Below are 13,596 nucleotides of genomic sequence, written 5' to 3' on the forward strand. Positions count from 1 at the left end.
TGGCCAAAGTATTGGAGCTTCAGCATCAATCCTTCGAACGAGTATTCAGGATTGATTTCCTTTAGGATTTACTGGTTTGATTTCCTTGCAGTCCAAGGGACTCTTAAGAGTGTGTGTGTATGTGAGTTGCTCAGTCATGTCTGACTCTGTGACCACATAGACTGTAGCCAACCAGGCTCCTTTGTTCGTGGAAGTCTTCCAGGCAAGAATACTGGAGTCTGTAGCCATTCTCTTCTCCAGGGGATCTTTCTGACTTAGGGATCAAACCCAGGTCTCCTGCATTGCAGGCAGATATTTTCCCCATCTGAGCCATCAGAGAAGCTTGAATAATATGAATAAACACCAATAAACCACTTCTTTTACTGTTCAATTTTTGCATAAAATGAACCAGGACATTTGACAAACAAAGTATGGAGAAAATTGCTGCATAGTCAGATGCCTCAGTCTTATATGAGATACTTTGAACAAATTATAACCAAATAGACCTGAGTTTTCTCAAAATTGAGGATTCATGGGCAAAATTAATGTTTTTTCCCTCTGCTTTAAAGTTCTAAGGAAAAACTAGCTATTTCAGAAAACATACGAGAATGCTGTTTAGATAGTAATAATAGAAGGAACAAGTGTGTATGCCCCTTCTTCAGTTCAGTCACTCAGTCGTGTCCGACTCTTTGTGTCCCCATGGACTTCAGCACACCAGGCTTCCTGTCCATCACCAACTCCCAGAGCTTGCTCAGACTCATGTCCATCAAGTTGGTGATGCTGTCCAACCATCTCATCCTGTGTCATCCCCTTCTCCTCCTGCCTTCAACTTCCCAGCACTGGGGTCTTTTCCAATGAGTCAGTTCTTTGTACCAGGTGGCCAAAGTATTAGAGTTTCAGCTTCAGCATCAGTCCTTCCAGTGAACATTCAGGACTGATTTTCTTTGGGATTTGGTCTCCTTGCAGTCCAAGGGACTCTCAAGAGTCTTGTCTAACACACAGCTCGAAAGCATCAATTCTTCGGCACTCAGCTTTCTTTATAGTCCAACTCTCACATCTATATATGACTACTGGAAAAAACATAGCTTTGACTAGAGGGACCTTTGTTGGCAAAGTAATGTCCCTGCTTTTTAATATGCTGTCTAGGTTTGTCATAGCTTTTCTTCCAAGGAGCAAGTGTCTTTTCATTTCATGGCTTCAATCACCATCTGGAATGATTTTGGAGCCCCCCAAAATAAAGTCTGTCACCATTTCCATTGTTTCCCCATCTATTTACCATGAAGTGATGGGATCAGATGCTATAATCTTAGTTTTTTGAATGTTGAGTTTTAAGCCAACTTTCTTACTCCTCTTTCACTTTCATCAAGAGGCTCTTTAGTTCTCCTTCGCTTCCCGCCATAAGGGTGGTGTCATCTGCACATCTGAGGTTATTGATATTTCTCCCGGTAGTCTTGATTGCAGCTTGTGCTTCATCCAGCCCAGCATTTCGCATGATGTGCTCTGCATATAAGTTACATAAGGCGGGTGACAATATACAGCCTTGATGTACTCCTTTCCCGATTTGGAACCTGGTGTTGTTCCATGCACCTTCTTACACATTACAAAATAACAGACATTCATTTATTCAAGCTTATTAAAAGAAAGTTTCAAACTTAAACACAAGCTTGCCTTTTTAAATTTCCAAACTTTATTTAGGTTAGAATGTTTTCTGAATGAATCATGTATTTGTATTCTGAGAATATGATAGTAAACTTTCTCTTAGTGTAAGAATTGTCACCATTATGATATCAGTTATTGTAGTCCACTCAATACTTATTTAATGACTCTCTCAGGGCTTGTTGGTATGGCTGTTTGCCTTTGGTAAGTTACTCTGCCCTGGTAAGTTATCTCTTAACCTGGTTTAGAACATGACTCTTATTCATCTCTTTTTCTCTCTTGTGATTCCTCCATCCCCCGGTCAAGGAGATCGTTTCAAAGTCAGATCAGGAAGTTTTCTTGATTCTCAAGATAAAATCTAAAATTTCTCTCTGTCTCATCAGTATCATCTTATTTTACTCTCTTCTTGATGCTTTCTAGACCATACTCACATTTGTTCTCTTTTAGTTATTCAAAATCATCAACCTCTTTCCCAAACTAGAGGCCTTTTTACATGTCACTTGCTGTCACTAGGGTGTTCTCCCAAATCTCTGCCAGGTTAATTTGTAATTAACCTTCAGTTTAAACATAAATAATCACTTCCTTAGATAGGCCTTCTCTGCCAGTCTCTTCTTCCCATCTTTTACCAATTTAAATTTGGGTTTTTCTCATACTATCCTTGTTGTATGTAACTTTGATAAATACTTATGTGTGTGATTGTTTAGTAATTTATCTCTGCCTTTAGTTATAAATTTTGTGATAGTAGAGACTTTATTTTTGTTCACTAATGTTTACCCCCCAAATTAGCATAGTTGAATAACTGTTGCTTCAAATTTATGATGCCGTCAGTTACAAGGTACATCTTGATTTTGGAATTGTTAAAATGTTAAAATATGGCCAATGGTATTAGCAGAACATCAGTTATTTGAAATGAGAACATCAGATGTTCTCATTTCAAAGATGAAAAATGTGAAAAAAAAAAAAAAAAAACAACTTTGTCATTGAATCAACAGAATATGGTGTATAATAAGCATCCTTACAGGAAAATTATGAAAAAGCCAGTTTCCCATTACCTGAGACCATGAAGTCATTTCTTAATTTCTTTGTCTGTGGTAGTCTTCATTTATAAAAAATGTCATCAAAATTACTTTTTTTGGTTAGCTGGGCAGGTAGTGAATCAGATGAATAAGAAGCTGCAGACTGGCTTTACAGAAGCAGAAGTGTTACAGATATTCTGTGATACCTGTGAAGCTGTTGCAAGGTTGCATCAGTGTAAGACTCCGATAATTCACCGGGATCTCAAGGTATGAGCTTTAGACTCCTTATGGATTATTGCCTTTTAAACTTTGGAGTTAAAATGTCCTTGGACTGTCTTCATCTAAAGCAGTTCTTGTTACCAGGACTGACATCGGTCTCTCCATTCTCTGCTGCGTTTCCTGAGGCCATGTAGAGACTGACTCTAGAATTGAAACTCTGCTTTCCATGACCCTGACAGTTTCTCGCATGGTTGTAGAGATGGATTTTGTGCTGCCTACTCTGCTTCTGTTGTACTGAGCAGGCTTCTTTAAAGGTTTCATATGAACAGGAATATGAACGTCACTGACGCAGGTTGGATGTCTCTCCACACTGTCCTGCCAACACTCCTCCTGTTTCCTATAATTCATTTTAAGCATTAAGGAATTTTCCAGAGATATTGGAGCTCACTGTAAATGGGTCTCTTTACTGATTTATTTATAATTTACTACAGTTTTAGATAATTTCTTATAATTTGGTGGTGATTGTCACTTTAAGGTCACTTTGTCTTTCATATTCATGGAATCTGACCTTTTGTATATGGTACCCACCTGTTACACTGGAAAAAGTGCCCAAAGGGGATTGAATATTCCCGGAATTATATTGCTTGAGCTGTCACTACATTCTTTAGAAACATAGGTGTCTTCTTTGATACTTGCAAACACTAGGATTACAAAAATTCCTCTTCCTGAAATGTTCTATGCCCAGATATCCCAAGGTAAACCTTTCCCCCACTTCAAGTTCACTCAGATTCACTTTCTCAGAGTCCTGTGCTAGTACCACCTTATTTATAATTACAACATAATCTTTCCATTTTCTACTTGTTCTACTGTTTATTATTATTTGTCAGTTTCTCAGATACTATGTAATTTGCTTACGTATTAAGACTATTGTTTTGTTTTCTGTCCTCTTCCATTGGAAGGTAAGCTCTCTGTGAGCAGGGATTTCTCTCTTTTGTTATGATGTATCCAAGCATTTAGTACAGTGCCTGGCACATAACAGAGTCTCAGTAAATATTTGCTGAATGAATGAATCCCAATTCTGACTTATTATTGGGCTTCCCAGGTGGCACTAGTGGTAAAGAACCTGCCTGCCAATGCAGGAGACATAAGAGAGGTGGGTTTGATCCCTGGGTTGGGAAGATCCCCTGGAGGAAGGCATGGCAACCCACTCCAGTATTCTTGCCTGGAGAATCCCCATGGACAGAGGAGCCTGGCAGGCTATAGTCCATAGGGTTGCAAAAAGTCAGACACGACTGAAGCGATTGAGCACTTAGCACATACAGCTTTGAAAAGTGATAATAAAATGCTCTTAAGATACAAGAGAATAAAAGATGTTACTCATAATATAGGTTGTTAACCATGAAAGCATCTTTTAGGGAAACTTATGCTAAAGAATACAAACTTAAGGTAAGATCACAGTGTTTGACTCCTCATCTGTCTCTTAATTTGGATAATCAGTGTAGCATCTTTCATTTCAGTTCTTCTGGATATGCAGCTCTTTTACATTTTCCCTAATAATTTGGTCAGATGTTTTTGTGCTATTTTAGCTCATTAACTTTTTAAATGTAAAGTTGATGTTTTCAGCCAGGTCTTCCTTGGCTTTAAAACAAAGTCATTGAATTGCATACTTTTATATAGACCATATTGAATAGAGTTAGTTCTTTTTACATGTGGAAATTTATTCATGCCTGCTTAAGTAGCTTTTTTTAAGTAGATTTCTTGTATAAATCTTTTATTTTTTACAAGTATGTTTAAAAGTAAACTAAAATGAAATATAGAATAAAAATTATAAAGAAACTAATGTATTTTGGTAGTGTGGAGAGAAATTTAGTTACTCATTCAAGGCTATATCATAAAAATACTGTAAAAAAGTTAATAATAGTGTCATTTATTGAATGCTTACCTTATATCAGTTGTGTTCTAAGCTTTTTACATGTTTTAATACATTCAGCTTTTACAACAATGTCATGTAGCAGATGTTATTTCCCCCAGTTTATAGGTAAGGAGACTGAAGCACAGAGTGGTTAAGCAAATTGTCCAGGGTACATGTGGTAATAAGTAGCACAGTTGGGCTGTGAACCCACACTCTCCTGTTTTAGAAACTGTGCACATAACTTTAAGTTATTACGACGGCGATCTCTTAAGTTAAGACACAAAGTTAGATCTGTGTTTTTCAGTGTAATGTTTTAGATAAAAATGGAATTAGGAGTTAATCAGAGGTAGAATTGGAATGGTTTATGTTTTTTCTGTAGAAAAACTGAAGTGTCAGAAAAGAAGGAAATTGGAGGTAGGGTATAGGCTCACTCCCACTGGCTGTTCTCTCTTACCGAAGCAGTTATAGAGAGGACTTACAGTTACTGAGGGCTTCCCAGAGAAGGAATCCAGCTGCTAGTGCAGGAGATGCGGGTTTGATTCCTGAGTTGGAAAGATCCCCGGGAGAAGGAAATGGCAACCAGTCCAGTAGTCTTGCCTGGGAAATCCCGTGAACAGTGGAGCCTGGCAGGCTCCAGTCCACAGGCTCACAAATAGTTGGACGCAACTTAGTGACTCAACGTGTTACAACAAAAAGGGTTACTTGACTCTTGCAAAAGTTATCCTGGGTTGGAAGAAGCACTCTGTTCTTAGTGAGAGAAGCAGTAGATAAAGTAACATGTATTTTTGTTCTGAATCATTTGTCCTTTCTCACAGTTTGAGTTACCTTCTCTCTCTATATACTTGTGTATGTGTATGTGTAGGGGTGTGTGTGTATGTGTATAAAACAAGTCCTTTGGTGTTTATTGTATCAAAACATTGTTGTAAAAAGACAATTTTCACTTAGAAAATACTACTAATTATTGATTTTCTTTTCTGAAGGTAGAAAATATTTTGTTGAATGATGGTGGAAACTATGTACTTTGTGACTTTGGCAGTGCCACAAATAAATTTCTTAATCCTCAAAAAGATGGAGTTAATACAGTAGAAGAAGAAATTAAAAAGTAAGTGTTAATTTTGTTTTGTCTCATGAGAATTTTAGGTAACTTGAGTCTGTGACCAGCTTTGCTAGCTTAAACTTTAGGTATTCCATTAATAGATCTCTTTAAGATATTTCTGTGTGATATAATTGATTAGTTTACATCTCATCTAGTTCAATAGGAAATACATTTTACCATGAAAGCAAAACTTTCATCTACATTGTAAACAAATTAGTCAAATTTAACAAATTTGTTAAATAAGCTGCAGTAATTAGTGGACTCATTAAAGGGAGTTTGAAGTTATTATTGAGTTCAATTAAACATCTTTGTGTTTATTGATACTGAGTGAGGATTTGTGCTTGTTAGGAAAAATATTTAAACTTTGACCTCATTTACTATTAAGAAGTTGATAGTATTGCATTGAAAACTGTGTGGAAAACTTCTTTACTTTCTGATACTGTTTTGGAGAACTCTTTGGTAGAAATATAAATCATATCTGCCTTATGTTTTCTTAACCTTGTATTTTCCATGGTTGCTAGAGTATTGTAAGGACTTTTCCCTGGCTTTTCTGTTTTCTAGTTTTAGAAAATAGTACTGTTTGTAAATCTTTGATCATCTTAATAAAATGATGCAGAATGTAGAAAGATCTGTAAGAATAGGATTTTCTAAGTAGCTCCTTTTTTCTAAGTTACTTTTCTTCACTTCCTCACAGATTCTCACTTGTTTAAGGCTACCTATGAGCTTTTGTTTGAACTGCGACATGTATTTTGAAATAGGCTCAAATAGAGCAGTGTTCTTGCCTGGAGAATCCCAGGGACAGGGGAGCCTGGTGGGCTTCCGTCTATGGGGTCGCACAGAGTCAGACACGACTGAAGCGACTTAGCAGCAGCAGCAGCAGCAGAGCTGATCTTACTCTGGTCCATTTGTATAATACTATGGTTTTCTAGACTTGGGTATTTCTACTCAGGAACAGCCTCTGATGGTTATGTTAAGATTTCATAAAAACAAACTCCTTAGTAAACGTATAAACATCCTGAAGAACACCAGAACAATGAAGTATTGAATTGGCTTCTTGTGGGTATATGTATATACATATAATTTTAAAAGTTACTGGGTTGTGATATATAATGACTGTTACAGAATTCTGCTCAAGCATCTTTGGCTTGCTGAAAGTTTAATTTTTTGCTGTTAAGATCTGAAGTATAGCTTAAGTTTAGCAGAATTGTACGCTAGTGATGAACGTAATAAGCTCATGGGTTCTTGTACTTAGTGGCTCACAGGAATTAATGGTCTAATTGTTTATTCAGTTAACAGGGCGTACAGCATATTGGACACTGTTGTTGATGCTACAGTATAGCAGTGAACAAAAAAAAAAGGCCTGTCCTTATGTAGTTTATATTCTGGTTTCTTAGATCACTCCTCTGTAGTAGTATCATTCAGAATGTATCACAGTTAGGGTGATTTGAAAAAAATAAGGTGGTAGAATATTGAGTTTTAAGATACTTCATATAAAATAAAACATAAAAACACTTAAAGTGAATCTTAAATTATGCCATAATATAGGAATTCCTTTGATATTCTAATAATTTCTCCCATGAAATTGAGCAGTACTGTGTTCTGTTCATAGTGGATTTGGAGTTTTTATACTTGTAAATATTTATTCACCATATCTTTTAATTCCAAACCACTTATGCTAACAGTTTTGGAAGTGTACTTAATGTAATTAATAATTAATTATGACAATTAGATTACTTTTAAAAGAATAATTATAAAAACAAACCTCGAGGACATTTACTACCATGTGTAAGGAATTATGTTAGGATTCATAAACGCAAACTGCTTAATAAACATATAAATTAATTTTTTGAGAGGGTAGAAGTTTTACTTTTAAATTAGTTGACTAAAATATTTTGATAAGGATATTTTTATAGTTAAATTGTATTATTTCATTTAAGAAATTCAAGGAAAACCATGTTTCCAGTACATTGTCTTTATTTAATTTTTTCTATTAAAAATTGTGTTTATTATTAAAGATGCAATTGCACTTGTTGAATAAAAACGTGTATAATGCTTTGTATTGTTTAATCCTTGATGGGCTTTTAATGAGCTTTTAAAATAGTATTATTTCTCTATAATGTTATTGAACCGTAGTATTTTATGTAGAAACAATGTAGTATGTCTTTTTTTTTATATCTCCACTCCATTTTACTTATTTACTGCCAGGTATACAACTCTGTCATACAGAGCCCCTGAAATGATCAACCTTTATGGAGGGAAGCCTATCACCACCAAGGCTGATATCTGGGTAAGGCCAAGAAAGGCTGACATTTTCACTAACCAAATTAACAAAATCTGAGTTCAGTTGATTATCTTCCCCCTGTCCTCCACAAGGTTATTTCCTAATAAGTAGAAGAGAGTGGTGGACAGTAAAGCTTACTAAAAGCAGAAGAAAAATATTAGCACATACCTTCTTGATCCGGAGATGGAAAACTTAGGTATAAAAAAGCAAGTAAACAGTTTCCACATAATGCAACTTTTTACCACAGTATTTTTTAGAATTTAAATTATATATGATTGTTAAAATTTTTTTGATTTGAGTGCAGTTTTGGAAAAGCCGGCCATAACTCTTAACTGGTTATGCTTATAATTTTCTCAAGTATTTTAGGATCTTTTTAGTGGAAACTAACATGAGTAAAATTTTTTAAAAAATATAAACATACCGTTGACTAACCTCTGTATATTGAGGTTCTTTAGCATCTATATCTAGATTGAATTATTGAGGTATAACATGTTTCTATGGCTTCCCTGGTGGCTCAGATGGTAAAGAATCTGCCTGCAGTGCAGAAGACCCAGGTTCGATCCCTGGGTCAGGAAGATCCCCTGGAGAAGGAAATGGCAACCCACTCCAGTATTCTTGCCTGGAGAATTCCATGGATGGAGAAGCCTGGGGGGCTACAGTCCAGGGGGTCTCAAAGAATTGGACACGACTGAGTAACTAACACACACAACATGTTTCTATAGAGTTGAACTTTATATTAGAATGTCAATACCTCTTTTGAGGTTATTTCATAAGTAAAATGTGTTTTGTCTGTATTTAATAAACTGGCAGGAAACTATTTTAAATGTGAATTCATTTAAATTTAACAAGCATTCAGCCATATCTGCCACCAGTGGCCATATTAGGAATTGAGGAAAAACATTCAGAAGTATTTCTAGAGTTTACAAGAAAAGTCATTTGGTTTCATTTTAAAGCATAATATTTAGAAAGCAGTCAAGCGTAATGGGTGAAACCAAATGAGTATCTTCTTGGTGCTCCTCTCATGGCCAGAATTTTTATAGAGATTGGGAAATATTCTTGCAAGGTAATAAAAAAAGAGTATCTACAATATTTTCCCCTCTGTCTACTAATATATACCTTTTCATCAATGGTTCTTAAATCTTGTGGTAGTTGAATTTTTAACCATATATGTAATTTAATGAAACCACAAATAGGTTTGATTTAGTTAATTTGCTCCTGCTTACAGATCCCCAGCTTGTATGACTCAAATTCAGTTGGTTCTTCTCAGCATTGACATTTGATTCATTAAATGGCTATAGTAAATGGCTTGTAGTATAATATAGAAAACAAATTCAGTTGAATCTTAATTTATAAAATGAAGGTATTAATTAGAGGAGGTGATTGTGGAAGTCTTTTCCTGGCCTAATTTTGTGACTAGTGTTGAAATCCACATTACCTAAAAGAGTATTTCAACAGTGGAGGAAACAAGACTCATACCTTAACTACTGTTTTGAAATCATCAAGGGTTGGTTTTTAAAAAGTCTTTTAAGAACATGTTTGTTACCCAGTGTCTAAACAAAAAGGAGGGAGTCTTTTCTTTCTTTGTTTTTCCCCAGGCTTAGAATTTGTGCCAGGATGGCTAAATTGTCAGTGATAGGTGGCTCAGTGGTAAAGAGTACGTCTACTAATGCAGGAGACATGAGTTTGATCCCTGGGTCAGGGAAGCTCCCCTGGAGAAGGAAATGGCAACCCACTCCAGTATTCTTGCCTGGGAAGTCCCATAGACAGAGGAGCCTGGAGGGCTGCAATCCATGGGGTCACAAAAGAGTCAGACATAATTTAGCAACTAAACAGCAACAAATTTAAAATTTATTCCATTTACAGGTTAGTTATATGGAGTAGCATTTCTATAATGGGTAACTGGATATAGCTGTGGGATGACAAATAGATGCTCAAAGATAAGAAAGAAGCCAGAAAAATTATCAGAAAACAGAATGTATATTTATATGCTTGACAGAGATAGAGTTTTAATTTCCATGATACCATTTTTATGCTTGTCATAGCTCAGATGAAATGCCTACAACATTTTAGTTGTGAATTTGAGAATATCCAGAAAAAAAAAATCAGTTCATATCAGTTAAGAGCTATATTTTGATCTTATTTCAAAATAGTATTTAGAGAGTTACGATATTGAGGTTAAAGTATTCATTTAGCATATGTATTTTGGAGAAATTTATTTTTTACTTTGAAGTTTCTACTGTAGGTTATTTTTATCCTGAGAACTAGGATGCTGATTTTATTGACCAATAGGAAATTCAGTGAGAGATGCTTCATGTTACCATTTAATGGGGAAAATGGAAGATGGTGATACTCAACCCTCAAAATGAGGTCATTCATTCCCTCCTGTTTCCTGCACAGTTCTCATTGTATCAAATGGAAAAAGAGGGAAAAATGCCTTTGGTGTGAAAAAAATTAGGACACCTCCTTGTGTTCACACTCTGTGAAGCGGAGTATTTTAGATTAATGTTTTTGAAGTACACTGGCATTGCTATCTAAAATTGTTACCTGGGAACTCCCATAACATATACTCTAACAAAAGACACATTACTGAAGGTTTGATTGACAAGATAAAACTGGCTAAAAGGCAGATCTCCTTTGCCTCACTGTCATCTGGGCAGAAGAAAGGTGTAATTTAATGCAGATATTACACCATTAATAGTCATTTTTTTAGTGCTGTTAAGGAAGCCTTATGCTCAATTTGCAGTATAGAAGCTGAGAATATCTTCCTTAGAGAAAAATGCATCATAAATTTTTTAAAGCCACATTGAACTCATTACTTCCATTCAGAATCTTTGTAGTTTTGTTAGTCACATAGTAAATAATCTAGTAATGTTTTTGAGCTAATATATTGAAATTTCTAGAGTCTTTAAACTTTTTTCATTAAAGGACTATTGTAATATTGAAAATAATGTTTTGTAAATTAAGACTGTTGAACTCAGAAAGGTAATTCTGTATTTTGTCATCTTTGTAGCAGTTATAAAACTAGTGTATTTGTTAACTGGCTTGCCAGGTTGCTGTGTGAAGAAAAAGCCAACAAAGGAAAGCTGATGTGCTAATGTTTAGATAGGCTAGATTTCAGTTATGGCTAATGTAACTGTATAGTAACTACTGGATAATTGTATATAATCAATTAAGAGTTAGAATTGTCCCTTACACTCATAACACTTTGTAGGCGACGCTTCTTGTGACAGCATAATGGTCTCTTGAGCAGAAACTCACATTTTATTACCACATCTCAGATTTGAGCTGTTGGCAGCTTAGCTAAAAATTTCCTGTGCTACTTTTCCAGACATAATTTGTGTCCTTAGGGTGTTTTATATTCGTTGTCAGAAAGTAGATTTATTGGCACTGTGATGACTATGAATCCGTACAAGCAAAGCAGACAGAGCCCTTTCTTTCTGAATTTTATATAGATTACTCAGGTACAAATATGACTAGTATAATGTCGAATGGAAATTGTAGGATTATGTTTAGAAGTTGAGAACTAATTTTTATAGTGTAAAATAATGACGTGCTCAGTGAATAATCAGTGTTGATGGGTGTCTGATAAATTTAACTGTGCTGGCTAACTCCTGTTTGAAACCTGGAATTTTAAAATGTGTTTTATAGTGAATTTTTAAAATATTCTGCTACAAGGAGCTTTGTGCTTGGTTTGTTGGTTGTTACATGCTAGCTGTGTACTAAATATATATTTTCTTTGTGAAAGAAATAAAAATGTAATTTTTCTCCCAAAGGGAAGCAGTCACTTCTAATTTTAGTGCTGTCATTCATGATCTAGTGTTCTATGAGAGCATGAATTCAGCTATCTAGCCACACGCATTAATTTAAATTGTAATTTGTGAAAAGCTTGAGCCAATATCGGAACATTAAGCTTTTGTTTTTTTTAATAAGATATTTAGTTTTTCATTTGTGGCTTTTTGTTTGTTTGTTTGCTCTTGTGATTAAGTTGATACTTGAGTTCTGATGATATTCATGCTTCTTTGTTTTCCAGGCCCTGGGATGTTTACTGTATAAACTTTGTTTCTTCACTCTTCCTTTTGGTGAGAGCCAGGTTGCCATCTGTGACGGCAGCTTTACCATCCCAGACAACTCTCGTTACTCCCATAACATACATTGCTTAATAAGTAAGTACTTGGACAATTTATGAAAAGAATTGTAAGGTACTATACGTAGGGCCTGATATTTCTGTTCCTTTACCTAAAACTAGTCTTTTAATTTCATGTTATTATAATTTTGTAAAACTACTATAGTGAAGAAATACATTGAAAAGGATGTTCAGGGGCTTCCCTGGTTGTCCAGTGGTTGAGACTCTGCCTCCAATGTAGAGGGTGCTGGTTTGACCTCTGGTTGGGGAGCTAGGATTCCACATACCTCAGGGCCATGAAACCAAAACATAAAAACATAAAACAGAAGCAATATTGTAACAAATTCAATAAATACTTTAAAATTTATCTACATCAAAAAAAACTTCAAGAAAAGATGCTTATAAGACTTTTATAGGAATGAAAGTAGCCTAATTACTGATTAGTATATGGATGTTTTTAAGCTCTAGATAAGCTTTTATAGAACATAGACATTATGTAATTAAGGAAACTGGAATTTGTGGAAAAACTTTACAGCATAACATTTCATTATTCAGTCTTTGTACTTATTGAAATCAAAATAACCTGATCTGTTTCTTCTTTAGATCAAACTATTTCCAATTTAAAATTGTAGTTTATTTGCCACTTTTTTTTTTACTGTTTATTCCTTGTTGATTATAAAACAAGAAAGCAACCTAAAGTGTAATAATCAGAAGACCTAATCTTGTGGACCTTTCATTCCAAAAGAATGCCTCAGTTTTTCTTACAGTCTCTTTTAAGAGTTTTTTCTTCCTTTTTGACAGATGCTGTAACTTAATTTCTTGAATACGCACATTGTATAATTTCTGCAAAAGATGATTTGTTATACATTTGGTAATTGACTAACTTTTGTAATTTATGAGGCTCAATTAACTCAAAAAGAAAAAAAAAAAAAAACAGAGCAAACACTCCAAAAGAAAAGCAATCAAAATGGAGCATAAAAGGATATATGTTGCTTCACTTGGCAAACTTATTTAAAGCATAATCTTCTTTGTTTCTTTAAAGAAATCCACATTTCTTTAATGTGGATTTGCTCATACATGTTGGAAATTAGAGGATTATGTCAACTGAACACAAAAATTACACTGCTTCACATAGAGTGTTTTTCCTAGGTGAGGGGAACCAGAGTAATGGCGTAGGGGAGGTGGTGGTATAACTTACAGGGGAAAGGAAATAGCCCTAAGCTTGGCTGCTTCACTGCCAGCATGAACTTTAAGCTCTAATTGGAGAATATTAAACATGAGCGCTTGCACCTGGGGTTTCCTTCCCAGAGAGGT

The 13,596-nt window shown here is 35.1% G+C and overlaps 1 protein-coding gene across 2 annotated transcripts in view; it reads left to right on the plus strand.

The window, feature by feature from the left end:
• Positions 1 to 13,596, plus strand: part of BMP2K (BMP2 inducible kinase) — a 117,565-nt gene that overhangs the window by 56,151 nt on the left and 47,818 nt on the right. For both annotated transcript variants that reach the window (XM_055588882.1, XM_055588883.1), the window contains exons 4-7: positions 2,776 to 2,918; positions 5,763 to 5,884; positions 8,084 to 8,165; positions 12,190 to 12,322. In XM_055588882.1, the coding sequence (XP_055444857.1) occupies positions 2,776 to 2,918; positions 5,763 to 5,884; positions 8,084 to 8,165; positions 12,190 to 12,322 (480 nt within the window). The remainder of the gene's footprint in view (positions 1 to 2,775; positions 2,919 to 5,762; positions 5,885 to 8,083; positions 8,166 to 12,189; positions 12,323 to 13,596) is intronic.

This window comes from Bubalus kerabau, chromosome 7, assembly GCF_029407905.1.
Source record: "Bubalus kerabau isolate K-KA32 ecotype Philippines breed swamp buffalo chromosome 7, PCC_UOA_SB_1v2, whole genome shotgun sequence".
NCBI classification, from domain to species: Eukaryota; Metazoa; Chordata; class Mammalia; order Artiodactyla; family Bovidae; genus Bubalus; species Bubalus kerabau.